The sequence below is a fragment of the Pan troglodytes genome, chromosome 5 (assembly GCF_028858775.2).
Source record: "Pan troglodytes isolate AG18354 chromosome 5, NHGRI_mPanTro3-v2.0_pri, whole genome shotgun sequence".
NCBI classification, from domain to species: Eukaryota; Metazoa; Chordata; class Mammalia; order Primates; family Hominidae; genus Pan; species Pan troglodytes.
In genome coordinates this window covers 34,528,483-34,555,995 of record NC_072403.2, presented here as the reverse complement: position 1 = coordinate 34,555,995, position 27,513 = coordinate 34,528,483, and the positions used below count along the sequence as shown (strand labels likewise).

At 39.9% G+C, this 27,513-nt stretch overlaps 1 protein-coding gene and 2 non-coding genes across 5 annotated transcripts in view; 2 read left to right on the top strand and 1 right to left on the bottom strand.

Moving 5' to 3' along the window:
* SCAND3 (SCAN domain containing 3) overlaps positions 1–27,513 on the top strand; it is a 46,767-nt gene that overhangs the window by 14,922 nt on the left and 4,332 nt on the right. Inside the window, exons 2-5 of one of the 3 annotated variants that reach the window (XM_063812824.1) lie at positions 13,158–13,321; positions 13,681–13,807; positions 21,883–22,030; positions 25,172–26,664. In XM_063812824.1, the coding sequence (XP_063668894.1) occupies positions 21,916–22,030; positions 25,172–26,664 (1,608 nt within the window). In that variant the 5' untranslated portion in view covers positions 13,158–13,321; positions 13,681–13,807; positions 21,883–21,915. Of the gene's footprint in view, positions 1–13,157; positions 13,322–13,680; positions 14,980–21,882; positions 22,031–25,171; positions 26,665–27,513 lie in introns of all 3 variants that reach the window. The other 2 variants (XM_016955108.4, XM_063812825.1) reach the window with 2 other exon arrangements.
* On the top strand, positions 3,872–3,953 carry TRNAS-GCU (transfer RNA serine (anticodon GCU)). The gene has a single exon. It is a non-coding gene; the product is annotated as a tRNA-Ser (tRNA).
* On the bottom strand, positions 11,827–11,898 carry TRNAQ-UUG (transfer RNA glutamine (anticodon UUG)). Its single transcript has one exon. It is a non-coding gene; the product is annotated as a tRNA-Gln (tRNA).

Here is a 27,513-nt window from a genome sequence, read left to right as displayed (position 1 = left end):
GTATTTTAAGCTACTTCTAAGCATCATGTAATTTGATGTTTAAATACTTCAGTATATGTCTAAGAGAAAAGAACATTTTAAAAAATGGGCACATGTGGCCGGGCGCCGTGGCTCATGCCTGTAATCCCAGCACTTTGGGAGGCCGAGGTGGGCGGATCAGGAGGTCAGGAGATCGAGACCATCCTGGCTAACACGGTGAAACCCCATGTCTACTAAAAATACGAAAAGAAATTAGCTGGGCGTGGTGGCGGGCGCCTGTAGTCCCAGCTACTCCGGAGGCTGAGGCAGGAGAATGGCGTGAACCCTGGGAGATGGAGCTTGCGGTGAGCCGAGATCGCGCCACTGCACTCCAGCCTGGACGACAGAGTGAGACTCTGTCTCAAAAAAAAAAAAAAAAAGAAAAGGCACATGTTGTCAGGACCTCCTGAGGCTGTGTCACAGAAAACAAAAAGAATGAACAAACAAAACCATAATTTTAATAACTTTATCACTTCTAAAATATTTAACTAAAATTCTTAATATTATCTAATACCTAGTCCGTGTTCAATTTTCCCAGTTATGCAAAAAATTTTTTATGGGTGAGTTGTTCGATTTATGATCCAAAGTAAGTTCATATATTATTTCTGGGTGATAAATTTCTTAAAACTCTGTTTACTTTTTTACATTTTACTTTTTTGAGACAGAGTCTCACTTTGTCACCCAGGCTGGAGTACAGTGGTGCAATCTCAGCTCACTGCAATCTCCTGGGCTCAAACAGGCCTCTCACCTCAGCCTCCCAAGTAGCTGCGACTACAGTCACGCACCACCATGCCCGCCTAATTTTTGTATTTTTAGTAGTGATGGGGGTTTGCCATGTTGGCCAGGCTGGTCTCGAACTCCTGGCCTCAAGTAGTCCGCCTGCCTTAACCTCCCGAAGTTCTAGGATTACAGGCATGAGCCACCACTCCCCACCTGCTGTTTTGATTTTTAATTCCCTAGTGATGTATGATGTTGAGAATCTATAAATAAGCTTAGCCACCACCTTCTTTAGTGAAGTGTCCAGATCTTTTGCCTACATTTTAACTGGGTCGTTTGTTTTCTTGTTAAATTTTTGAGAGTTCTTTGTACATCTTCTTTTCATTCCCTTAACGGTGTATTTCACAGAGAAGTTTTTAATTTTAATAAAATCCAACTTATTTTTTTTCCAGATGTTTTGCTTTTGGTGTTGTTTTTATAAACTAATTGCCAAAGCCAACGCTACCTAGATTTTCTCCTATGTTATTTGCTAGAAATTCTATAGTTTTGTGTTTTACATTTAGGTGTGTAATCAATTTTGGGTTAATTTTTATGAAAGTGTTAAGGTCAGTGTCTAAAGTCTTTTTTTTTTTAACATATGGATCTCCAATTGTTTTATTAAAATTTGTTAAAAAATCATGCTTTTCTCCACTGAACTGCCTTTGCTCCCTTGTCAAAGATAAGTTTACTATGGGTCTATTTCATAATTCTCACTTCTTCCCATTGATTTATTTTTCTATTATTTTGACAACTGTATTAGTCTATTTTCACACTGCTGTTAAAGACACACCCAAGACTGGGCAATTTACAAAAGAAAGAGGTTTACTGGACTTACAGTTCCATGTAGCTGGGGAGGCCTCACAATCATGGCAGAAGGTGAAAGACATGTCTCACATGGTGGTAGACAAGAGAAGAGTTTGTGCAGGGAAACTCCACTTTTTAAAACCATCATATCTCATGAGACTTATTCACTATCATGAGAACACCATGGAGAAGACCTGCCCCATGATTCAATTACCTCCCACAAGCTCCCTTTCAAAACACATGGAAATTCAAGACGAGATCTGAGCAGGGACACACCCAAACCATATCACACCACCACCACACTGCCCTGATTACTGTAACTTTGACATTGGGTAATGTTAGTTTTTCAGCATAGTTCTTTTGCATGTTGTTGGCTATTCTGAATCTTTTGCCTTTCCATATAAATTTCGAGTTTGTTTGTTTTTTCTACAACTAAGTATCTCACTGGGGTTTTCATTAGGATTGTGTTGAATCTATAGACCAAATAGAACTGATGTCTTGACAATATTGAGTTTTTCTATCCATGAACATGGAATATCTCTCCATTTATTTGGATTCTCTTTGATTGCTTCAGTCAGAGTTTTGTAGCTTTCCTCACATAGATCTTGTACATAACTGGTTAGATTTATATCTCAGTATCCTTTTTCTTTTTTGTTTTCTCTTCTGTTTCTTTCTTCTTTTCTTTTTTTGGTGCTAATATAAATAGTGTTGCTTTCTTAATTTCAAATTCCAAATGAGTATTGCTAGTATGTAGAAAAGGAATTGACTTTTATGTAGTAACCTTGTGTCTTGCAACCTTGCTATAATTACTTTTTTTCTTTTTTCTTTTCTTTTTTTTTTTTTTTTTTTTTTTTGAGACAGAGTCTCACTCTGTCACCCAGGCTGGAGTGCAATGGTGTGATCTCAGCTCACTGCAACTTCCACTTCCTGAGTTCAAGCGATTTTCGTGCCTCAGTCTCATGAGTAGCTGGGATTACAAGTGCGTGCCGCCGCACTCAGCTAATTTTATTTTATTTTATTTTTTTGTATTTTTAGTAGAAACAGGGTTTCACAATGTTGGCCAGGCTGGTCTCGAACTCCTGACCTCAAGTGATACACCCACCTCGGACCGGAAAATCATAACAACTGTCCTCATTCAAATAAATAACTACAATTGTTTGAATCATTAAATAAACAAATCTTTAGTCCTCTAACCCAGGTCAGTTTTCCATGCTGGGTAGTTGTATGGTGAGGATGGATATATGAAATTTGGTAAAGGAACATGATGGGGAGAGAAGACAGTCCCTTCTGCCTAAAGAGAAGTAAAGATTTCAAAGGAAGGAAAAACAATACAAAACAAAACAAAAACAAAAACACCCCAGCATTTGGGCAAGAAATAATCTCTCCAATATTTTCCACCAAATATAGAAAAGCCGAGAAGCTCTAGTGAGTAGATGGGTTCCTTGGTGCTGGGTTTATTTGAAATTGCCAAAGTCCGCTTCTTCCTGGATAGATAAAAATTATGGGATGGAGTTGGTTAAGTGGCCCGCCCAGGTCACACGGTGAGTGGGACAGAACCCCGACCCAAACTAGCTGGCTCCTGCTCTAGGAAGCATTGCCCCACCCGACCCCGTAAGTGTTGGTGGCAGCCAGGCTAAATCATCTTACGCAGTAACATTCCAAACTACTCTAGAACGAAAATGCTCACATCGGGAAGTCTTTCTACCTTTTTTCCAACCCCGTTTTGACCCATTGCTGCATATCGCAGCAATGCAGTAATTCCAAACCCCAGATAAAGAACTAGAGAGAAATGAAAGCGTCTCTTTGCTGTCCGGCATATTTCAGAAGCAAAAATGTATAAGGAATCACAGAGCCGGTTTATTGTTCGTTGTAGTTTGTTTGCTAATTTCTGGCACCTCCCAGAAAACAGGAATCTCTGGAGATGTTCTCATCAGGAGAAGGAATAATCCGGTCCCTCCAAAGGGAGAACACAGAGGAGCTAGCTGGAGCCAGGTCAGCAAACCAGGGTTCAAATCCTATGTCCATGCATTCCGGTGTTCAGCAAGGATCTACGTGTTTAATACCTAGGCGTACTGTTTTTATCTGTTCGTTTGATATGTGCCAAGTAACTGAACCACTCTAGGTGTCATTTATCACTCTTGTGGTTGCTGCGAAATGTACCTAAAAATACCCGATTCTGGGTGTGGTTGTAAGGACTGAATCAGGATTAAGCCAGAAAAAGAGCGATTAAAAATATATTATTACAGGACTAACTGTGCGGAGGAAGAAAATGACTTTGCCACGCTTAGCATGTGACGAGGTGGCCGAGTGGTTAAGGCGATGGACTGCTAATCCATTGTGCTCTGCACGCATGGGTTCGAATCCCATCCTCGTCGTTTCTGGAGGTTTTTATTTAACCCTCTGAAAGGATGGGTCTGAGTGCTGCCTAGTTAGCGTTTATCTTTGGTAGATTAATTTGCCAAGAAACCAAGTAAATTACTAAATGTATCTTAACTGGCCTCTGCTAATTTTCAGTTCTGAGTACAAGATTCTCTCAAATCTCAGGGACAATTCTTCCTCAGCAACATTGATCATACTTGTAAGTTAAATTAGCCAGTTGAAACATTTGGGTAGTGTTTACTTTTCCCTCCAGATGGTAACCTTCTTAAGGGCAAGAAATATATGTGTTCTCCATTGAGTTTCCAGCTCTTCTGAAGGAGCAACTGAATAATTAATTGAGGGCTATAGAAAAATATTGTCAATAAACTTAAAGTAAATGATAAAAATCATCCACATAAATATGTACAACAAGTTATTGATACTATATTTTGCAGGTATTTTCAGCCTAATTTTAACCTTACTGAAATTTTTACTCTTTGCTAACTTTAAACTGCCCTCCCCCAACAAAATACTTAACCATTATTGTCTGCTGGTCTCTAGCTTTGAGGAGGATTTGTCTCTGCTCAGAGATGTGACAAAGCTGAAAAATATACTCCATACGACATTCCCAGTTATGTCTAAAGATGCCTCCATAAGCAAGACAGAGAGGAATGTCCATATTGAATAGTTTCTACTTGTGATTTCCATCGTGGGCCTTCGGAGAAAAAATATATATTTTTTTTATTTTATTTATTTTATTTAAGTTTTTGAATAGGCACTGCATTCACATGATTCCAGAATTATAAAGCTATATAAAATCTTGCACCCACCCATAATTATTCCCCAACCACCTAATTACATTCTTTACTTATAACCACTGTTGTTAATTCTTTCCAGGATTATACTAAGCACATATGAATATATATTACATAACATATATATTTCTATTTTTATCTCAAAAAAATCACAAATGACAACATACTATGAATATCATTCCTTATCCTGCCCCATTTCCCTAACCAATATATCCTGGAGAGCTTTCCGTATCATCACAAAAAGTGAAAGCTTATTCTTTTTTAAGGATGCATTGTATCCCAATGCATACTTTACCATATATTATTTAACCAGTTCTCTATTGGACAATTTGGGTTTTCTGTATCTTTTGCTATTATAAACTATGCTGCACAAATAACTTTATATATACATACATAAAATTTTGAATGTGTATATCTGTAATACTGCAATATAAATTTTTAAAAGTGAGTTTGCTGTGTCTTAGGATATACTCATTTAAAATATTTATAGATATTGCCAAATGGCCCTCCAAAAGGATTTTATTAGTTTACACTCTTAACCAGTAATGACTAAAATTCTTGTTCCTCTCACCCTCCTCTGGACTGTTACATCAGAATGACCCAAAGTGTGTGTTATGAATGAAGAATTCTGGGCCTCGATCACGATCTATTGCATTATAACCTCAGTGGCAGGGCAGTGGGGGATGGGATGTTCTTGAATCTGTGATTTAATAAAGTATTCAGATGTTTCCTATGTTGGTCTTAAGGCTTGTACATGGCTGAAGTATCTACATGTTATATCCATTCATCTAGAATTTTCTTTTTCTTTCTTTTTTTTTTTTGAGACGGAGTTTCGCTCTTGTTGCCCAGGCTGGAGTGCAATTGTGTGATCTCAGCTCACTGCAACCTCCACCTCCTGGGTTCATGCGATCCTCCTGCCTCAGCCTCCCGAGTAGTGGGGACTACAGGCACGTGCCACCAAGCCCAGCTAATTTTTGTATTTTTAGTAGAGACGGGGTCTCGCCATGTTGGCCTAGCTGGTCTGAATTCCTGACCTCAGGTGATCTGCCCGTTTCGGCCTCCCAAAGTGCTGGGATTACAGGCGTGAGCCACTGCACCTGGCCTAGAATTTTCTTTATTTCTGTAAATGTTTGCCTCAAGAAAGCTGCTTTCTTCTTCCTCCTCGTCCTCTTCTTCTTCTTCTTTTTTTTTTTTTTTTTTTTTGAGACTGGGTTTTGCTCTATCACCGAGGCTGAAGTGCAGTGGCTGATCCTCCACCTCCCAGACTCAAGCGATCCTCCCAACTCAGCCTCCTTAGTGGCTGGGACTGCTTTTTTTTTTTTTTTTTTTTTTGGTAGTGACGGGGTTTCACCATGTTGCCCAATCTGATCTCGAACTCCTAAGTTTGACCTGACCCTCTCAGCCTCTCAAAATGCTGGGATTGCAGGCGTGGGATTACCGCTTCTGGCCAGTTTCTATCTTCGATGTTCCCAGGTACACATCTCATAACTTGGACAGGTTTTCTTTTTTAATTTAATTTCACTTTTTAAATTATTGTCGATAGCCACCCTACTGTGCAATAGATCTCAAAACATTCCTCTTGTCTATCTGAAACTTTGTACCACTTTGACTAACAACTCTATTCCTTCCCCAACTCCCACCCCATCCTGTAACATCTGGTAACCATTATTCTAATCTCTCTATTTCTACGAGTTCAACTTTTTTTTTAGATTCCACATATAAGTGAGATCATGAAGTATTTTTCTTTTTGGGTCTGGCTATTTCTCTTAGCATAATGTCCTCCAGGTTCATCCTCATTGTGAAAAATGACAGAATTTCTTTGCTGAATAGTATTTCATTGTATATATAGCACATTTTCTTTCTCTTTTTTTTTTTTTTTTTTTTTTTTTTGGAGTTTTGCTCTTGTCACCCAGGCTGGAGTGCAATGGCACCATCTCAGCTCACTGCAACGTCCACCTCCCAGGTTCAAGCGATTCTTCTGCCTCAGCCTCCCAAATAGCTGGGATTACAAGCATGTGCCATCATGCCCAATTAATTTTTGCATTTTTAGTAGAAACGGGGTTTCACCCCATTGGCCAGGCTGGTCTCAAACTACTGATCTCAGGTGATCCACCCGCCTCGGCCTCCCAAAATGCTGGGATTACAGGCTTGAGCCACTGTTCCTGGCCTAGCACATTTTCTTTATATATCCATCTGATGATGGACACTTAGGTTGATTCCATGTCTTGGCTATTAACTGCAATGAACATGAGAGTACAGATATTTCTTTGATATATTGATTTCAATTCCTTAGGATGTATTCCTAGACGTGGGACTGCTGGATCATAAGGTAATTTTATTTTTAGTTTTTGAAGTATCTATATACTATTTTCCATAATGGTTGTACTACTTTACATTTTCACCAACAATGTACAAAAGTTGTCTGTTCTCCATGGCCTTGTCAACGCTTGTTACCATCTTTCATCTTTTTGATAAAACCCGGCTTTTATAAAAAAGATTTTGTCAAAAAGGTGAAAGATTGTTACGGGTGTGGTGGGTCACGTCTGTAATCCCAGCACCTTGGGAGGCCGAGGTGGAAGGATCGCTTGAGCCCAGGAGTTCGAACCCAAGTGTTTGAGAGCAGCCTGGCTAACATAAGGAGACCACCATCTCTACAAAATAAATAAAGATCAGCGGGGAATGGTGGCGCATGCCTGCGGTCTCAGCTAATTGGGAAGCCGAGGCAAGGGGATCACTTGAGCCCAGGAGGTTGAGGCTGAGTGAGCCGTAATCTTGCCACTTCACTCCAGCCTGGGCGACAGAGCCAGGCTCGGTCTCAAAACAAAAAGCAAAACAAAGCCAAAAAAAGAAGTTTTTGTTTTTTTTGAGACGAAGTCTCGTTCTTGTCCCCTAGGCTGGAGTGCAATGGCGAGATCCCGGCTCACTGCAATCTCCGCCTCCCGATTTCAAGCGATTTTCCTGCCTCAGCCTCCTGAGTAGCTGGGATTAGAGGTGCGTACCACCATGCCCGGCTAATTTTTGTATTTTTAATAGAGACGGGGTTTCACCATGGTGGCCAGGCTGGTCTTGAACTCCTGACCTCAGGTGATCCGCCCGCCTCAGCCTCCCGAAGTGCTGGGATTAGAGGCGTGAGCCACCGCGCCCGGCAAAAAAAAACTCATTCTAATGGTTGTTAAGTGATACTGTGGCTTTAATTTTCATTTCCTCCATGCTTAGTGATGCTGAGCATCTTTTTTTCATATGTATTGCCATTTGTATATCTTCTTTTGAGAAATGTCTGTTCAGGTCCTTTGCCTATTTTGTAATCAGGTTGATTGTTTTCTTGCTATTTAGTTGTTTGAATTCATTATATATTTTGCATATTAACCCTTTATTAGATATAAGGTTTGCAAATGTTTTCCCATTCTGTGGTTTGCCTCTTCACTTTGTTTCCTTTGCAGTGCAGAAACTTGTTAGTTTGATGCAATCCCATCTGTCTGCTTTAGTTTCTGTTGCTTGTGCTTTGGAGTCAAAAAAAAAAAAAAAAAATCATTGCCCAGACAATGTCATGGAGCTTTTCTCTTATTTATTAATTTTTTCGGTATATAGGTTTATAGCTTCCAGTCTTGTATTTTAATCCATTTTGAGTTGATTTTTATATATGGTGTAAGATAGAAGTCTAATTTTATTCTTCTTCATGTGGATAACCAGTTTTCCCATCACCATTTATTAAAGAAGCTGTCCTTTTGTGTGTTCTTGGCACCTTTGTCAAAAATCAATCGACAATAAATACATGGGTTTATTTCTGGGCTTTCTATTCTCTTTCAAAGGTCAGTATGTCTGTTTCTATGCCAGTACCATGCCTTATTACAATCACTTTATAATAGATATAAATAGTGAATGTGATGCTTCCAGCTTTGTTCATTTTGCTCAAGATTTTTTTGTCTATTTGAGGTCTTTTGTGGTTCCATACAAATTTAAGAATTGTTTTTTCTATTCATGTAAAATATGACATTGGAGTTTTGACAAGGATTGCATTGAATCTGTAGATAGCTTTGGGTAGTGTAGACATTTTAACGATATTAATTCTTTCATGAACATGGAATATTTTCCATTTATTTGTGTTTTTGTCATTTTATCAGAGTTTTATAGTTTTCAGTGTACAGGTCTTTCATCTCTTTTGTTAAATTTATACCCAAGTATTTTATTTTGTTTTTGTTGCTATTGTAAATGGGATTGTTTTCTTAATTTCCTTTTCAGACAGTTCATCATTATATAGAAATGCTACTGATTGTTTAATGTTGATTTTGTATCCTGCAACTTTACTGAATTTATCAGTTCTAACTTTTCTGTAACATCTTTAGGATTTTCTATTTGCTGATCATGTCATCAGCAAATGGAGTTAATTTCAATTCCTTTCCTATTAGGATGACTTTTATGTCTTTCTCTTATCTAATTGCTCTGGCTCTATAAAACTAATCTTTTGAGAGTTTTTATGATGAAAGGGTGTTGAATTTTGTCAAATACTTTTTCCGTATCTATGGATATAATCACATTGTTTTTATCCTTCATTTTTGTTAATGTGGTGTAACACATTTTTTGATATGGACAGATTTTAAAGTCTGTTTTAATTTCCTCAGGAAATCAGCTACCATTAATTTGCTTGGTCCTCTATTCTGAACACATCTTCTCTGGGCAGCTGATCATATTCTCAATCCTTAGCTGGATATCTTCTTTGGAAAAGAAGTTTTCCCAGGATATGCCTATACATCTTTGATGAAACTGTCAAAGAAAAAATGTACCAGATGGAGTTAAATAGGCAAGGAAGACTTTATTCCAGACAATTGCAATAGGGGAGAGAGATTAAATAAACTCAGATCCAAATACATCAGGGACAGCTGGGGATCTATAGCTAATAGTAAGGGTAAGACAACCATTTGATAGAAAATGACTACGAGGAACTTGATTAGATATCAAGGGTGGAAAAAGAGAAACTTGATAGGATTTTGAGGTGAGGAATTCTTACTGAATTGGCTTAGCAGGATTCTTGCTAAAACTAGGCTCAACTGGATTATTTGCTGAAATTGGGCTGGACAAGCCAAGGATGGGACCTAGTTGAGAGGAGGGCTCAGAGGAACCTAACTAAAGTTTGTTCAAGGGTGGAGTTTTTATAAATACCCAAGGGAATTTCCTCAGCTTCCTAAAGGAATTGGTAGACCCACAGAACATGTAAGGCATCAGGGGGAGCATCTACATATGCTCCCAGCCTCTCCCAGTGTTGGTGGCTGCTTCCGCCTCCTCATAGCAGCTGCTCCTTGGCCTTCTGTTCAGTTCTGGGTCACGTTGTGCAGGCACCATCTCCAATCAGGTCTTGTCCATTACCTTAATTTAGAGGCTTGGGATAAAGTCTGAGTTACTGGTTTGAGCTAGGATAAGTGGATGCTTGACGATGGATGTGATCATAATGATTACTTACAGTAACACAGGCAGGCTATGGTGTTGGTCGGAAGGATGGCTGGACTTATAAGCATCCCAAACAGGCAGAAGAGGCTGTTAGGCCATTAGGAAAAGGGAGAACACTTTGGGTGAGATCTCATCACGCTAACGTCAACAAAGTGGAAAGAAGGTGGGGCCACACTAGCTAAGGCAACACCACAAGAAAATGTTATTTCCCTCTGCAATTAGCACCATTGCAGACCATATGAAGTACAATCAAGCACACATAACGGGAGCCAAAATAATGCTTTCATGAATTTTGTAAACGTAGTTACAGAGTCTCTGTGTAACCAATGGTAATTCAAAATATGAGCTAATGAATTATTAATGGTTTAATGGACTTGGTGAAAGTAGGATTCGATTTGGTTTTTTGGTATGTATGCGAAAATCAAAATGTCAAAGTAAGAAATCTGAAAATAAATAATTGGATTTAAAGTTTGTCTCTTACATCATAGAAGAGATTAATTTGTACGAAACACAAATACTTGTTTCTAATTTAGTTCTTGTCCTCTCTGTCCTCTAGGGCACACCTTTCCCTCACCTTGCCACCTCACATTTCCCACCTCATTCTAACAGCTAAATGAGTGTCTATAAGGAATTTTCCAGACCTTCCAGGTTTCATCAACTCTATCTCCAATTCAATCCTCGTCTACACACACAGTCCAGGGGAGGCAAGATAGCGGCTACATTTTCTGTTCTTGACCCTCAGCTCCAAGGGACTGTTTCCCAGATGCTTCGGACCGAGTGTTTGGTAGTGTCTGGGGAGGACTCGGTCAGGGAGCCCCCTCCTTTCACCCTGGTACTAGGAGCTGAAGAGGCGAGATGCCAGGCGAACGGCCGAAGGCAGAGGTCTTTTTACCCCCATCTCCCTTGTCTCCCACACAAGTTGTAGGGCCCCTCCACCGTGTCTGGTCCTGAATTGGGAATGCCAGCTCCCAGCGCGGCGAGGCCCAGGTCCGGTCCTAGGTGAGTTTTTCTCTCCGGCTGGAAGACCCGACGCCGTGGATACCAGGGACCCGAGCCCTCCGGGGCTGCTGGCTTTGGAGGGATTTCCAGACGTTGCAGTCGGGGTGAGCGGAGAGACTAAGAAGTACAGGGGACTAGAGAAAGCAGATGAGGGTGAATTGTCTCATCAAGATGGGGGATAGGGAAAAGGGGCGAGAAGTAACCCGGGGCGCAAGGTCCACAGCGAAAAAAACAAACAAACAAACAAAAGAAACACGCCCGAGACAAAGGCTCAGCCACTTTACGCGCAGGACTTGGTTGTGGCAGCGAGGAGGGCTTCGAACCTAGGAAATTTTGAGGAAGCGTTTGTCTCCATCACAGGAATTGAGTTTCCACGTTGCTGCTGGAGCTTTTCGTAAGTCGATAAGAGCAGCATCTTTCTCTTTGTCTCCAAACCCGTGAATTGGATACGCTTTGAAAGCGTTCTTCTAGGCGAAAGAGCTTGGTACTTTCATGCTTGGATAGAAGGGGAGAGTTCAATACCGTGCACGCGACCACAAAGTTGTTTTCGACGAGAATTCGATGGGAAGCGGAGGAACGAGTTTTTCCCACATTCAGAGGCCAAGCCAGGAACTGTAAAACGTTCACCTTTGAAAGGTCCCACCGAGATTCGAACTCGGATTGCTGGATTCAAAGTCCAGAGTGCTAACCATTACACCATGGGACCAACCACAAGGGTACAGTAGGTATGTACAGTCGTGGTTAAATACCTCCTTGATAATAAACTTTCTAGTTCCGATCCGAAAGAGTTAGGTCAGGCTTCAGTGAGACTCACGCTGACAGGAAAGCTGACGCTTTGCTGCTGAAGAAGGAGTAACTGTCAAAATAAAATTCAGGGAGATCTCTTCACTCTTTCCTGCGCTTTTGTTAGGAGCATAAATTAGCTTCCAGAAATCAACCGGGGCAGATTTGTGAGGTCTGAAACTTAACAATTTAGAAAGTCCTCTTTAAGAAAAAGAACAGCTGTTATCAACATAAAATTATGGGTACTCTAAGGCCTGTATGATGTATCTGAGGATAAGCTGGAGTAGGGAGAGGAAGCTGTCTTAACTAATTTTCACTATACTAGCATACTTTTGCAAATCTTACAAAATATGTTTCATACAGAGCAACCTCTTCCCAAGGCCTTGGAAAGCACAGCGCAAGGAAAGGATCTTAACACACTTTAGCGAGACTCACGATAAACATCCCTCTGGGGTGCAGATCTTTTAGCAATATCTATCAAAATAGTCTCTTCTACAGCCACTAAAAAGAATGGGATAGACATGTAACACATGTTGGCTTGGCAGTTTCTGGGGGAGGATTTAAGTTTAAAACAAACCAAAAAAGCCCAGTAACTTGGTGAATTGTAGTCTAGTATGATTTAAGTTTTGCAAATTATAATGAGTTATAATTGTGACTCAGTTATATTTGTACATAATAATATTGTACTCAGTTTTGTATGTACATTTTAAAAATAGGTTGGAGGTACATACAACAAACTCGGCATCAATTTTTCTGAGGAATGGAACTGAGGATGAAGAAACTTCACTTTTTGCCACGTTGACTTTTTAAATATTTGACTTTTTTTATAAGTGTCTATCACTGTTGTAGTAATTAACAAATGCAAATCTACAAAACAAAACAAACAAAACAGTAAGGTTCGTCAGTAAAGGACTTAGAAGTCATGCTTACTCCATGTTAACTGCCTACTGTGCTCAGCATGGCAGAGATCACTGCCTTGCAGAATGAGAAAAAGGTAGTAGAATCCCTGATTGCAAAGGATAGTTAGGGGGGGAAACAAAAGATAAGTTCAGCACGTTAAAAGTGACTGGGAAAATGATCCTTTCAGAGTTGGATGACACAGGCACACAGACAAAAATTTTATACAGAATTTTACTCAAGACCATTCACAGACTCTAAGCGTAAGATTTCTTTTTTATTTAGAGATTTCTAAAAGAGATGTTCTGATTATTCAAAGACTCTCTACTCAGAAATGCCAAAATGTGAGAAATCAACATGAGGACCACAGCAGAAGGAAACAGAGAATGGAGAAGGGAACCAGGCAGCAATTCAACAAATATTCCTTGGGCATCTCTGCGCTACCAGAGGTATGGAGGAACCCAGTGACTGCTTGAAAGGAATGTTCTGGTTACTCCACTCCAGTGATTCGCTAGGCGCTGATCAGCCGTCCAGATTTTGTTAGATTTCTGGGACCAGTTTCCCACAGTTGTTTAGTCACGGCTCTGTGCTCCGTGACTAAACAACTGAGGCTCATTCTCGGTGGTCTTGGTTTTCTAATCCGTAAAATGGAAACAATGGACTAACTCTTACATTTCTTTTTAAGTCTGATTTAGGGTGAAAGGGAAAGGTGAAAGTGGCCCGAAATTAACGAGGAAAGGCGGGGGACGATCCTACAGATTCGCTGACGTGGTAGTCCTTAGGGATGCTCCTCTCCATTTTGTTTCAGGTCGCTGCGGTGAGCACCACGGGTCTGAGTGCCAGCGATGGTTTATCACGGTGACAGGAAAACACAGACCAGCAGCATCTACTCCAGCACTACTCACACTGTGAAACTCTTTTCACCGTGATGCCAGGTAACTAGGTAATTCCGGAGTTAATTCTCCGTCGTTTCCAGAGTACTTGCCTCCCCAGAATTACTGGTACCGTAGGTGTTTGCACAACCAGTGAGAAGACGGCACCACCTGGAATCCTAGAGCGGACCGGAAGTGAGCGTGGCTCACCGGGCCCGGCCGGAACCTACGGGCACAGCTGCGGGTGTGTCTGCGGAACCTCCACCTGAGCTGTAGAGTGTTTCCCTCGACCCACTAGTCTGGGTTCGACAGGGTCTGAGCTCCTCAGAGGTGGGAGCTGCGGCCGAGGGAAGGGTGCATGTGCGCGGCGACAATCGGGCCTCTTCCCCAGGCAGCTTGTGAGCCCCTCTCCCTCTCCGCCCTCGCCCAGGCTGCTCCGATCTTCGTTTCCTTGCCTAGGCTCATACACCCAGGCTTTATTTAGGGCCAAAGTATCCGTCATAACCTCGGTTTTCTGTCTCGCAAGTATCTTGCCGCTCAATTTGTGACCCTGAAGCTTTAGTGAGTCGCTCTGTGCTCACTATTTCTGGTCTTTTCAGAGGATGGCTTCACTTTCAATGGAATTGCCCGAGTAACTGCCCTGTGTTGTCACGTAAACAAGTCCTTTTAAACTGAGTCTGTAGTTGTCCTGTGTTGAGTGTTTTCTTATATCAAAAACTTTCCTGACCAAGAACAAAAAAGGAGCTCAAGTAAAATCACCCATTTGCCTAGACCCCAACTGGAGAGAGCCTTTGCCTGAGCTGTCTAAGCTCGGGATGGAAGCAGTCTCTAGGGTCTTCCCAGCCTTGGCTGGCCAGGCTCCAGAAGAACAAGGGGAGATTATCAAAGTAAAGGTTAAAGAAGAAGACCACACTTGGGATCAGGAATCAGCCCTACGTAGGAATTTGTCTTATACCAGGGAACTCTCTCGTCAGCGCTTCAGGCAGTTCTGCTATCAGGAGACACCTGGGCCCAGGGAGGCTCTGAGTCAACTGCGGGAACTTTGCCGTCAGTGGCTGAACCCAGAGATACATACCAAGGAGCAGATCCTGGAATTGTTGGTGCTGGAGCAGTTCCTGACCATCCTGCCTGAGGAGCTCCAGTCTTGGGTGCGGGAGCATAATCCTGAGAGTGGAGAAGAGGTGGTGACTTTGCTGGAAGATTTGGAGAGGGAGCTTGATGAACCTAGACAGCAGGTGAGAAATTGGAGGTGCCATCTTCTGTGGAGAATTTGGGTGCATGGATCCAGAATGGAGTAATGGGAGTAATTTCGCGCTGGTGGTTGGAAACCCTGGTTTGGGGCATTATTTCTTATTTGATCACTGGTGTAGATGAATAGATGCGTGCATATGAGATAACAGTTTTTGTGTATGATACAAATAATTAAATGATTTAACCAAATGGAAAAGCTTGATCTATTTTTTACATGTAGAAAATATATTTTATGTAGTGACTATGAGATTAAAGAAATATACAATAGTAAATTTTTTTTAAAAAATTACTGTCTTTTGAAGCTATCTAGGCTCTGTTACTAATTAGCTGTGTAACCTTGGGCATATTACACCTTCTCTGGGACATTAATGTCTTCATCTGTACAATGAAAATACTAATTGCATGATTTCCTTGGTTCTTTTCAGTATCTAGAGTTGGTATGTAAAATGTTTTGAGCTCAAAATTATTTTTAGAAGAATTTTAAAAGCTTTTTGCCATTACAGTGGAGTTGTTTCTAAAGGAGTATATTTGCCTTCTTTGACAGTAATTTTAGAACATTATGGATATTGCCAGACATTCTTATATTTTTTAGTGATACTATTCATACATTGATCTGAACTCTTTCAGAATGTGAACCCTTTATGTATACAGTCTGATCTGTTAAAAACACATGTTTCTGGAATGCAAAATCTTTAAAAATGAGGTCAGTATGCCGGAAATGAGTCAGTATAATGCTGAAATTGTGTAAGTTCATGTATCAGTTTTCCCAGCAAGTTGATGTTTGGGGCCACCAGGTGGGAGTAGCTGAATTCAGAGTATCTGATTTAGCTGAGCACAGCAAGTCCTGAATACATACAGTACTGTACATAATTCCCATTTGCCCCCACATCCTTCCTCTGGCTGTCTTGGAAGCACTTATTTACATTGTTCCCTCCCATCTTTGTGTATTTTTTGCTAAAGTTTTTTGTATTCCAGAAAAGGAGCAAGCAGAGGGTTTTGCAAGTGCCATAGAAGTGTGCTTGTGATAAAATTTCTGCTAGTGAGTATAAAAGAAGAAAAGCTTTAACAATTGAAGACAAGTTTGAAACTATACAGTGTTTTGAAAGAAAAGAAACTGTGAGATTGGTCATGCAACTGGCATAAAGGAGTAAATGTATGTACAATTAGAGACAATGATGGGAAAAATAAAATTATCTAGCTGGAACAACTGCCAGTGTTATGAAATCTGTTGGAACAAGGAATAAGGAAATGGAGGAAATGGAGCATTTGTTAAGTGTGTGGATTGAATACCAAACAAGGAAGCAATCCAATGCAGTCTTTCTCAGAGTTAAAGAAAATATCTTCACAATGTATGGAGACATTAAGAAAAAAAGATGGAAGTCCCGCAGAAGTGCCTTCATTTAGTGGAAGTAGTGCCTGGTTTAGTATCTTCAAGAACTACTGTACTTTCCACAGTGTTAAACTGTCTGTGCAGACGAGGCTGTAAGTGCAGATGAAGAAGGTGCAAAGACATTTTCCCCTCATTAAGAAATTAGATTGATAAGGAAGGCCATCCCCTGGCTCAGATTTTTACTTTTTATGAAACCAGTCTCTACTGGAAGCAGATGCCCTCAAGGGGATATGTGGAGAATTTGGATGCATTGATCCAGAATGGAGTAAGCAGGACTGGAAGTACTCTAGAAACACACTGTGGGGTTTAAGGCTACAAAGGATCAACTGATGGTGATGCTGGGTGCAAATGCCAGTGGAATTTTAAAGCTAAAGCCTGTGATTATCATTCTGCCAATCTATAAGCTTTAAAATGAATTGTAAAGACTAGCCTTGGTGCCTACTACAGGTCTAGCAAGAGAGACTGGATGACAGGGCAGATATTTTCTGATCTTTTGGGTGATTTTTTTTGTAGATTAAAAAAATAAAACATTGCAAGAGAAAAAAATTGTCTTTTAAAATTCTTATAATTCTCAGTGATACACCAAGCCACCCTCCAGTAGTCACTGAGCTTTCCTCAAATATCACAGTTCTCATTTTACCTCCCAATACAACTTCTTTACTGCAGCCCCTTAATCATGGTGTGATTGCAATCTTTAAAGCTTATTATTTAAAGCAAACGTTCAAGATATTGATTGCCTATACAGGGGGTGACAGTGCCCTAACATTTTTTGAATTCTGTAAATGATTCAACATTAAACTTCTTATTGATATTATTGTAGAGGCCTGGAATGATTTCACAAAAGCCTGTTTGCACGGGGTGTGATATACAATTCTCCCTGATTTAATTTATGATTCCAAAGCCTTTGAGCCTTCAGAAGATCTCCCCAAAACCAACCCAAGCTGTATCGCTCTTGCAAAGGGGGTTGGATTTGAAGAAGTTGCTAGTGAGGATAATGTGGAGCTGCTGCAATCTGACACACAGGATCTTTCTACAGAAGAGCTGCAAGTTAGTTGCTGAGGCACAAATGGAAGGTGTGGAGGAAGAAGAACATGCAGTTCCGCAAGCTACAAGCTGCCTCCCAAGAGCTTTTCACTTCTCAGTTATCTTCTGCTTCAAGTATGATAGAGAAGCAGTTGGAGTAGATAAAAGATAATGACTACAATGCAGAACGCAGCATGATTTCACTTCATGACATAAAGCCCTAATTGGACCCATATAAACAGCTTCTTTATGAAAGAAGGAAAGTGTTAAAACAGCAAACACTGGGTATCTTTTTATAAGCCAGTGTCAAATAAATAAAAACAAGATGATAAATGGGAACCCACATCATGTTTCTTGTAGTATCACTATATCCAAGGGTGGAAGAATATAACATCAAATGTTCAAGCGTCTTCACTTGGACTTTTGATGATTATATCTTTCCACCTTTGAATTGTTGTTGTTGTTGTTTGTTTGTTTGTTTGTTTTGAGACAGAGTCTCGCTCTGTCCCCTGGGCTGCAGTGTAGTGGCACGATCTCGGCTCACTGCAAGCTCTGCCTCCGGGGTTCAGTCATTCTCCTGCCTCAGCCTCCCGCGTAGCTGGGACTACAGGCGCCCGCCACCACGCCCGGCTAATTTTTAGTAGATACAAGGTTTCACCGTGTTAACCAGGATGGTCTCAGTCTCCTGACCTCGTGATCCGCCCACCTCGGCCTCCCAAAGTGTTGGGAATACAGGCGTGAGCCACCGTGCCAGACCCACCTTTGAATTTTTGATGATTATATCCTTCCACCCTTGCCTCGCCCTTTCCTCACACTTGTTTCTAACAAGATAACATCACCTTTCTAAGGTAAAATCCTATACTTAAAGTAAGATTTATTAATGTCTTATATTTTTACTAGAGTTGTTATAGTGTTTTTTATTTTATTTTATTTTATTTTATTTTATTTTTATTTTTATTTTTTGAGACGGAGTCTCACTCTGTCCCCAGGCAGGAGTGCAGTGGCGGGATCTTGGCTCACTGCAACCTCTGCCTCCCTGGTACAAGCGATTCTCCTGCCTCAGCCTCCTAAGTAGCTGGGATTTACAGGCAAGCGCCACCACGCCCAGCTAATTTTTGTATTTTTAGTAGAGACGTGGCTTCACCATGTTGGCCAGGATGGTCTCGATCTCTTGATCTCATGATCCGCCCGCGTCAGCCTCCCAAAGTGCTGGGAGTACAGGCGTGAGCCACCGTGCGCCAGCCGGGAGTTGTTATAGTTTTAATAATGCTCTAGTGACAAAGTTGTGTAGGTGTTAAAATAGTCCACCCTTTAACCGTATTTTCTCCATAAATCCTGTCACTTTTCTGCAGTTTTGCAGAAAGCATGTTTTTTTAATACATTCATATGTTATGTTGCAGCACAAATGCCTATATAAGCAGTTTCTCACGTCTAGTCAGCACACCCTTTTCTCTTTGCTTTAAATAACAAATACTGTAGTTTTTTTCCCCCTTAAGATATGCCTGTTACTTTAGAATAGGGGTATCCAATCTTTTGGCTTCCCTGGGCCATATTGGAAGAATAATTGTCTTGGGCCACACTAAAATACACTAACACTAACGATTGCTGATGAGCTTAAAAAAAAATCACAAAACAATCTTACAATGTTTTAAGAAAGTTTACAAGATTGTGTTGGGCCACATTCAGAACTGTCCTGGGCTGCAAGTGGCCTGCAGGCTGCAGGGTGGACAAGCTTGCTTTAAAATTTCCCCTTCTAGCTTTGTTGAAAAATGTAGCTTCTGGTAGGACTTGGTGTTTGGTCAGTTCCTTGGGTATTGTTCAGGTTATACGCTGATCATGTTTGATAGTTTTTTTAATGTGGTCAGAGTTATAAATATCTCTTAGTGTTGTTGAATATCAAGTTTGTATAAATGTTTCTCATTTTTCTTGTTTTTGTGTGATTTCCCCCACAGGGGAAATACCACTGGCAGACACTTTTAGCTGCCAACCCAGTGTCTATTCTACCCTTCTTTCTTCCCGACAAAATGTTGGTTTTGTTCATACTGGCAATATATCTAATTAAATTCTTTTCCAGGCTTCCTTGTTCTAGAGTTAACTATGCAACAGAATTCTGGCCAGGGAGAAATAAGCATATTTCGGGGAGGAGGTTCCTGGGGAAGCTTTTATTTTCCTGATGGGATAGGGGAGATTACTTTAGTTTCACCTTTTCTCACTTCCAGTCTTGAACACTAATATGATATCTGGCCATCTTGTGACCATTAAGTGATGGTAAGCATGAGGCCAAATGCTAGTGTTAAAAGTGACAGAGCAGAAATATGAAGACAGCTAGGGTCCCTGAAAAACTGTTAGATAAATGAGTTGGTGCCAGCAACTACCTTCTTCTAGGCTTCTTGTTATGTAACAAAAATAAACCCCTATTTGTTTGTGCCACTGTAAGTTAGATGTTCTAATTTATTGGAAATATGTGCATTTCTAATGAACACAGCAATATTTACTCTACCATATTACAACCAAAAGTTTCTTTCCAGCATTTTTATTTATTTATTTGAGATGGAATCTCACTCTGTCACCCAGGCTGGAGTGCAGTGGCACGATCTTGGCTCACTGCAACCTCCACCTCCCAGGCTCAAGCAATCTGCCCTCTTCAGCCTCCTGAGTAGCTGGGACCACAGATATGTGCTACCATGCCTGGCTAATTTTTTGTATTTTGGGCAGTGATGAGGTTTCACTTTGTTGCCCAGGCTGGTCTCGAACTCCTGAGCTCAAGCAATCCTCCCACCTCGGCCTCCCAAAGTGCTGAGATTACAGATGTCAGCTACTGCACTCAGCTTCTTTCCAGCATTAAAAAAAATCAAACCCAGGAATTGAATACTGAAAGACTAATGACTGTCATGACCAATTTGAAGTAACTTCAGTTTTGTAATTTATTACCACTACCCAAGGTACTCTTCAAACTTCTGTGGTAGAGGCAGAAGTGGAGTTCCTCCCGGTTCTAAGACCAGGCCCACCCATTTTGGTCTAGTCCAGCTGGTGGAAAAGTAGAGGAATCAAGAGGCTAGATTTGTGTTTGTGCTTGGGGGGTGGGGGGGTGGGGGAGAGTCAGTGAATAATTCAGCACAATGAACCATATCCATATTTTGTTTCTTAGTTGCTCCAAAAGCTGGGATTGTGTATACTAACATTACAGAATTGATACATTGTTTAATTATAAACAGCAGGTGGCCCTCTTTCACAGATTCTGTTTCTGGCAGTTATGCAAAGATTTAGACAAATTGAAATGCATGCTATTATATTATACAAAGCAATTTACATAAGATACCTTATTAAGCTCAGAGAAGGGAAAAACATACCAAAGGGAACTGGCTTAACCATTTTATGAATTTTGAGAAAATGATTTTTTGAAATGTGCTTTGCACAGTTTAAGAATTTTTTTTTTTTTTTTTTTTTTGAGACGGAGTCTCGCTCTGTCGTGCAGTGGCATGATCTCAACTCACTGCAACCTCTGCCTCCTGAGTTCAAATGATCCTCCTGCCTCAGCCTCCTGAGTAGCTGGGACTACAGGCGTGCACCACCTCGTCTGGCTAATTTTTGTGTTTTTAGTAGAGATGGGGTTTCATCATGTTGGCTAAGCTGGTCCCGAACTCGTTACCTCAGGTGATGCATCCACCTTGGCCTCCTTTTATTAGTCCCAAAATGCTGGGATTACAGGCATGAGCCACCATGCCCGGCAAGAATAAATTTATAATGTGGTATCCAAGTTGGAGGAAAGGAGCATGACACAGAATCTTAAATCCCAACATGATATTCTAATAATATGTAGGCTTTCTTCTCCTCCTATGTTATTGGATATTCCCTTTTAGAATATTCTGGTTTATGTGCAATTTTGGGATTCACTATCCATGGACATTTTCCAACTCGATGTAGCGTAAGTGTAACCATTAATAACTCTGTAATCCTTTAACAATTTGTACATTTTCTTAGGCCTGGTGAATCTGCATTATTAATAGTAGAGACAGGGTTTCTCCAATGTTGGCCAGGCTGCTCTCAAACTCCTGACCTCAGGTGATCCACCTGCCTCGACCTCCCAAAGTGCTGGGATTACAGGCATGAGCCACTGCGCCCAGCCCAATATTTACTTTTAATTAACCACACTGAAACTCATTTACAATTTTTTTCAGTCATCACGGCTTAGGAGATATTTATTTAATGTGCTTTCATTGTTATTCCCAGAAACAGAAACCAAAGGGATGCGTTTTAACTCCTGTCCTATAGAGACATCAGTTTCTGTTGTATGGCTCTGGCTTTATTAGTCCCAGCATTTTTCATTTCTCTTCATGTTTTATCTTGTACTTAAGAATTAAGTAAAGACTGATTTTTTTCTTCTTACATTCTATTTTAGTGGAAGAATACAAGTTTAGCTATGACAAACTACAATTATTTGTATTGTTTACCAAATGCACCTACTTGTCCACAGGTCTCACAGGGCACATATGGGCAGGAAGTTTCTATGGAAGAAATGATCCCTCTGGATTCTGCAAAGGAGTCTTTAGGCACCCAGCTTCAGTCTATGGAAGATAGAATGGAATGTGAATCTCCAGAGCCACACCCACTTCAAGATAATGGTGAGAATAATTTAGTTCTAAGAAAGAAGGTGAGACTTGGGAGAATGAAGGGTCTAGTATTGAAAGTTATCAAACCTCATTCCATTTCAGCTTCTACTGAATGTATTAATAGTTGAAGGAAAAGCCAATCAGTATAGTGTAATGTTATTAAGGGAGTTGAATTAAAACAGTCAGATAATAATGTCAAAAATACTTGAACACAAGATTTTTCATGGATACTTTGTAATGAAGTTAGTAAGTACCTGTGGATAAATCAGATACCTCTGTATGTAAATACTGAGCACTTGTCAGTGTAGTCATGGGTCCCATTGCTGTAGCCTCTGACCACAATTTTTGTCACATAATGACTGTGTATACATTGGAAATACTATTTGGAAATTCTACCTTAGAATATGGAATTTCTGAAGTCTATGTTTATTAGTGTTCTAAGGTCTGTTATTGGTATAATGTATAGTAGAGGTGGAGTCTGGCCTGGTTCTGGAACAGCTATCTTTTCCATTTAAAAAGGATTAGGTAAAATGGATACAATGTTTTTCTCCTCTTATAGTCCTAACAATTTTCTTAGACATTGATATTGATTCTACAAACTTCTGGGGCTCATATTTTCCTGGTTCTCTTGACATTGCCCTGTATTTCTTCTTCTAATTCATTCTTGTTTATTTTCCTTCTCTGCTTCTAGTTCTATAGCATGGCACAAAATGGATCAGCATGGAAAGAAATGCTATCCATAGGATGGTCTTTTTCAGTCACATTTTGAGATAGCACTTACCATTATTGTTATTTTATTATAAAGTTAATTAACAATTTTCTATTGAACACTAGATGTAGTAACGTGTTAGATAATGTGAAAGATACTAGAGAAATAAGTGATCTCTGTTTCTTTAGAAACTTACAGTCTTGTTGCATCTACCTATAAAACAGTTAAAGAAAAAACTGCGATAGTGCTAACTTGTGTTATAAATAGATAATGATTTTCAGGAAAGGAAAACTCACTGTGAGTTTAAATTTAATGATCAAAGAAGCCTTACTGGAACAATTGAGAGTTAAATGAGGCCAAACCACACAGTAACATATCATTAATTTTAACCTAGTTTTAGAAAATATAAACATTTTAGATGATTTAAATTTAGTAGTTCATTACTGCTACAGAACCAAACAGGGGTTCACTTGCCTGGCACAGGAAAGCCAAACATCCACATCAACAGGAGAAAAGAGGGCATTTATTTGCAGAGTGTCAAGCAAGGAGAATTGGGCCCCTCAAAATTAAGACCCAGTTTCCCCGATGGTTTGCAAGTAAAGTTTTTTTAAAAGAAGGGAGTCAGAGGTTACAAGCAAAGTCATAAATCAACACGTGGACACTGTACATTATTTTGACCTAAAAAGGTAGGATGGACATCTCAGAGAAGGGGCTTACAGGTCATAGGTAGATTCAAAGATTTTTTGATTTGCAATTGGTTAAGGAGGCAAAGCTTTGTCTAAAAATTTGGGATCAGCAGAAAAAAAGGTTAGCTCTGGCTTGTGGGTGTGACTTCTTCCAAGCCCCACAGGAAGAACTTTAGAACAAAGCAGCGGTTGGAGTTCAGTCCTCAGTTCCCCATTATCTGAGGTCTTCAGACCAGTGGATCCATTTGGTGGAGGTATGGGTTTCTGAAAAACAACTTAGGGATATATGTTAAGATGCTATCTTTAGTTAATATAGGGAACATCTCATGACTAACTTTTTTGGATGTTGTTTTAAGGTATTACCTTCTTGTTTATCAAGTTGCTCATTTACTTCTTAAAGATAGTTAGATGCCTGGAATTTCCCTTGAAGGAACTCAAGATTTTCTGTTATTACCATGCTTGGGGTTAGGGGTGGCTGACAGGCCCCTAAGAGGGGTCCCTGCTCTGTCTCACTATTTGGTATGCAAATTGATAGTATAAATGATGTTGACTTGAGTGAAAGTATTTTTCCAAGCAACTATAAAACTATCTAGAGATGTTATGCTAATTCCAAATTATTATTTTTTACTTTTTCCAAAATAGTTTTTTTCCTTAACACTTAGCCAAATTTGAAGTATTCTTAGTGTTTCTGTTATTATGAGTATTCTAGAAATTTATTTTAATAAGCTTTATTAAGTCAGAAATTTTTCACTGATTTTGACTCATCCAGTACTCTTATTAAAATTAGTAATGAAGCTATTTGTATTGAGTTTGTAGTTAATAGCCCTAAAAGAGAGCTGATATGAATATATTAGGTTGGAACTTACTCCTCAAATGTTGATGTAATAGCTAACCTGACTGAATAAAAGAGAAAATGTGTAGTGTGGAGATTTTTTAAAAAATCTATTATTGTCTTGCTGAGGTTCCTCCAAAAAAAAAAAGTCTGAGACCGGGTGTGGTGGCTCACGCCTGTAATCCCAGCATTTTAGGAGGCCAAGGCAGGTGGATCATGAGGTCAGGAGATCGAGACCATCCTGGCTAACACAGTGAAACCCCGTCTCTACTAAAAATACAAAAAAAAAAAAAAGTCTTTGCATAGTAAACAAACAAGTAAATGTTAATTTGCATCCTATTTTACATAAAACAGTGCTTCAATCCTGAAAACTGCTCTGGAAATTCATGTCCTGGCTTTCTGCTCTTTATTGTTTGAAACTTTTTGTTATTGGCTGAAGTTTCATTTACGCTCTTCATTCCACCAAGGTTGGATTCCTTAATCAAAATGGTATCCCCCTGGCCTGGTGCAGTAACTCACGCCTGTAATCCTAGCACTTTGGGAGGCTGAGGCTGGCAGGCAGATTGCTTGAGACCAGGAGTTCAAGACCAGTCTGGCCAACATGGTGAAACCCCATCTCTACTAAAAATAAAAACATTAGTCAAGTGTCATGGTGCACACCTGTAGTCCCAGCTACTCGGGAGGCTGAGATAGGAGAATTGCTTGAATCTAGGAGGCAGAAGTTGCAGTGAGCTGAGATTGTGCCACTGCACTCTAGCCTGGGCAACAGAGTGAGACTCTGTCTCAAAAAAGAAAGAAAATGGTATCCCCTTTTGTGAGTCCATATTCCCTACTTCTACCTCAAGCACTACTGGCTCCTTTGGCAATATATGTCTTTTAAATTATATTCCTGAATATTCTAATTGATTTTTTTCCTTTGTTTTTAGGGTCATTTTTGTGGTTTTCCATGATGTCTCAAAGCATGGGTGGTGATAACCTCAGTAGCTTAGATACTAATGAAGCAGAAATTGAACCAGAAAACATGAGAGAAAAGTTCTTCAGAAGCTTAGCAAGGTTACTGGAAAACAAAAGTAATAATACTAAGATATTTTCTAAAGCAAAGTACTGTCAGTTGATAAAGGAAGTGAAAGAAGCTAAAGCTAAGGCGAAAAAGGAATCAGTTGACTACCGTCGCTTGGCTAGATTTGATGTTATCCTTGTACAAGGAAATGAGAAGCTAATTGAGGCTGTAAATGGGGAAACAGATAAAATACGGTATTACTTACACAGTGAGGACTTATTTGACATTCTGCATAATACACATCTCAGCATTGGACATGGTGGACGTACTCGCATGGAGAAAGAGTTACAAGCGAAATACAAGAACATCACAAAAGAAGTTATAATGCTGTATCTGACCCTCTGTAAACCATGCCAACAGAAAAATTCAAAACTCAAGAAGGTTCTAACATCAAAATCAATTAAGGAAGTTAGTTCAAGATGCCAAGTAGATCTTATAGACATGCAGTTGAATCCTGATGGGGAGTACAGATTTATTTTGCATTATCAAGATCTCTGTACAAAGTTAACTTTTTTGCGGTCATTAAAGTCTAAAAGGCCTACGGAAGTTGCACATGCTCTTTTAGATATATTTACAATTATTGGAGCACCCAGTGTCCTACAATCTGACAATGGGAGGGAATTTTCAAGCCAGGTTGTCAGTGAACTCAGTAATATTTGGCCAGAATTGAAAATTGTCCATGGGAAGTCTCAGACCTGCCAAAGCCAGAGTTCTGCAGAACAAACTGAGGATATCCGAAGGAGGATTTTCTCCTGGATGCAAACTAACAACTCATCACACTGGACTGAATTTTTGTGGTTCATTCAGATGTCCCAAAATCAGCCCTATCACAGAAGCATGCAACAGACTCCATGTGAAAGTGCATTTAGCTCTGAAGCTAAACTGGGCTTGTCCCATTCTCAGCTAACTGAAGAACTTGTTGCCAGCTCGCATACAGAAAATGAATTAGATCAGGCTGACAAAGAGTTAGAAAATACTTTAAGAGCCCAGTATGAAGAAAACATTGAGACTGGAACAGACAGTAGTGATATTGAAGAGAATCTTTCTGTCACTCCTAAGGTGGCTGAAAAAAGCCCTGCTGAGAGCAGACTAAGATTTTTATCCTGTGTAGTTTGTGAAAAAGAATGCACAGGTGTTAATAGTTGTATATCATGTGATGGAAATATCCATGCAATTTGTGGAGTGCCCTCTCAACATGGGACTGAGGGCTGTGGTCAGCAAATAACTTGTAGCCTTTGCTATGAAACCAGCACAATGAAAAGGAAACATGATGAGATTCAAAGAAGTTTGCCTGTTAAACCTTCCAAAATGCTAAAGCCATCAGGGACACCATTTTCACCAGACAAAGTAGGAGATTGGGTAAGATTGAATATCTGCTGTAGATGAAAGCAGGGGAAGAATCTCATTACAGTGTACTGTGAATAAGTGTTGTGTGACAAGGTATATGAAAGCACATTTTTATTACCTTGGATATATTTCCCCCAAAGAAGGCCTAATTACTTTTAATGCTTCTTCTCTTTTTTTCCAAGTTGGAAGTTGTAAAGTTGTAACCGTGAATCCTGCCTTTTTTATTATTCTAGGGGTGATGAACAGTATCTCTTTTACTCCTTTTTGATGTCACACACTTCTTGGGGGAATGAGAAAGCTAAGATTGAGGGAATAAATAGTGTGGATGCTGGTATGTTTCTACAGAGAATGAGTTTGGTAACAGATGAATTTAGCGTTTCTCTGTTTCAATCATGTGAGTTTGGGTTCGGGGTAAGCTAAGAAAGGACATTTCAAATCAAGTGAAGAAGTATTTGTAGGGGTAGGGGATGATAAATTTGCTTGGAAGATATGGGTTTGTGTTGGGAAAGACTTCAGTTTGGGAATTTAAATGGAGAGCATGAAATAGAACCAAAAAAATTTAATATCAATAGGCTTTATGAAGTAGGGTTAATGTTTTGAAATATGGAGGTTACTTATGACTTAAACTAGTGGTACGCAACGTGTGATCAGTAGAGCAGTACTGGTATAAAAACTCCAGTCCGTAAGGAAATCAATATAAAAATTAAGCGTAAGTATTTAGAAACCTTTATAACAATTGACATTACTGCAACATCCAAGCACATGATTAATGGACTCATCTTACTGAATAGAATATAGACCAATTTAGGTATTGTTAAACTCTCAAGGTGAGTCACGTGGTGGCAGTTACACACTAGTCAA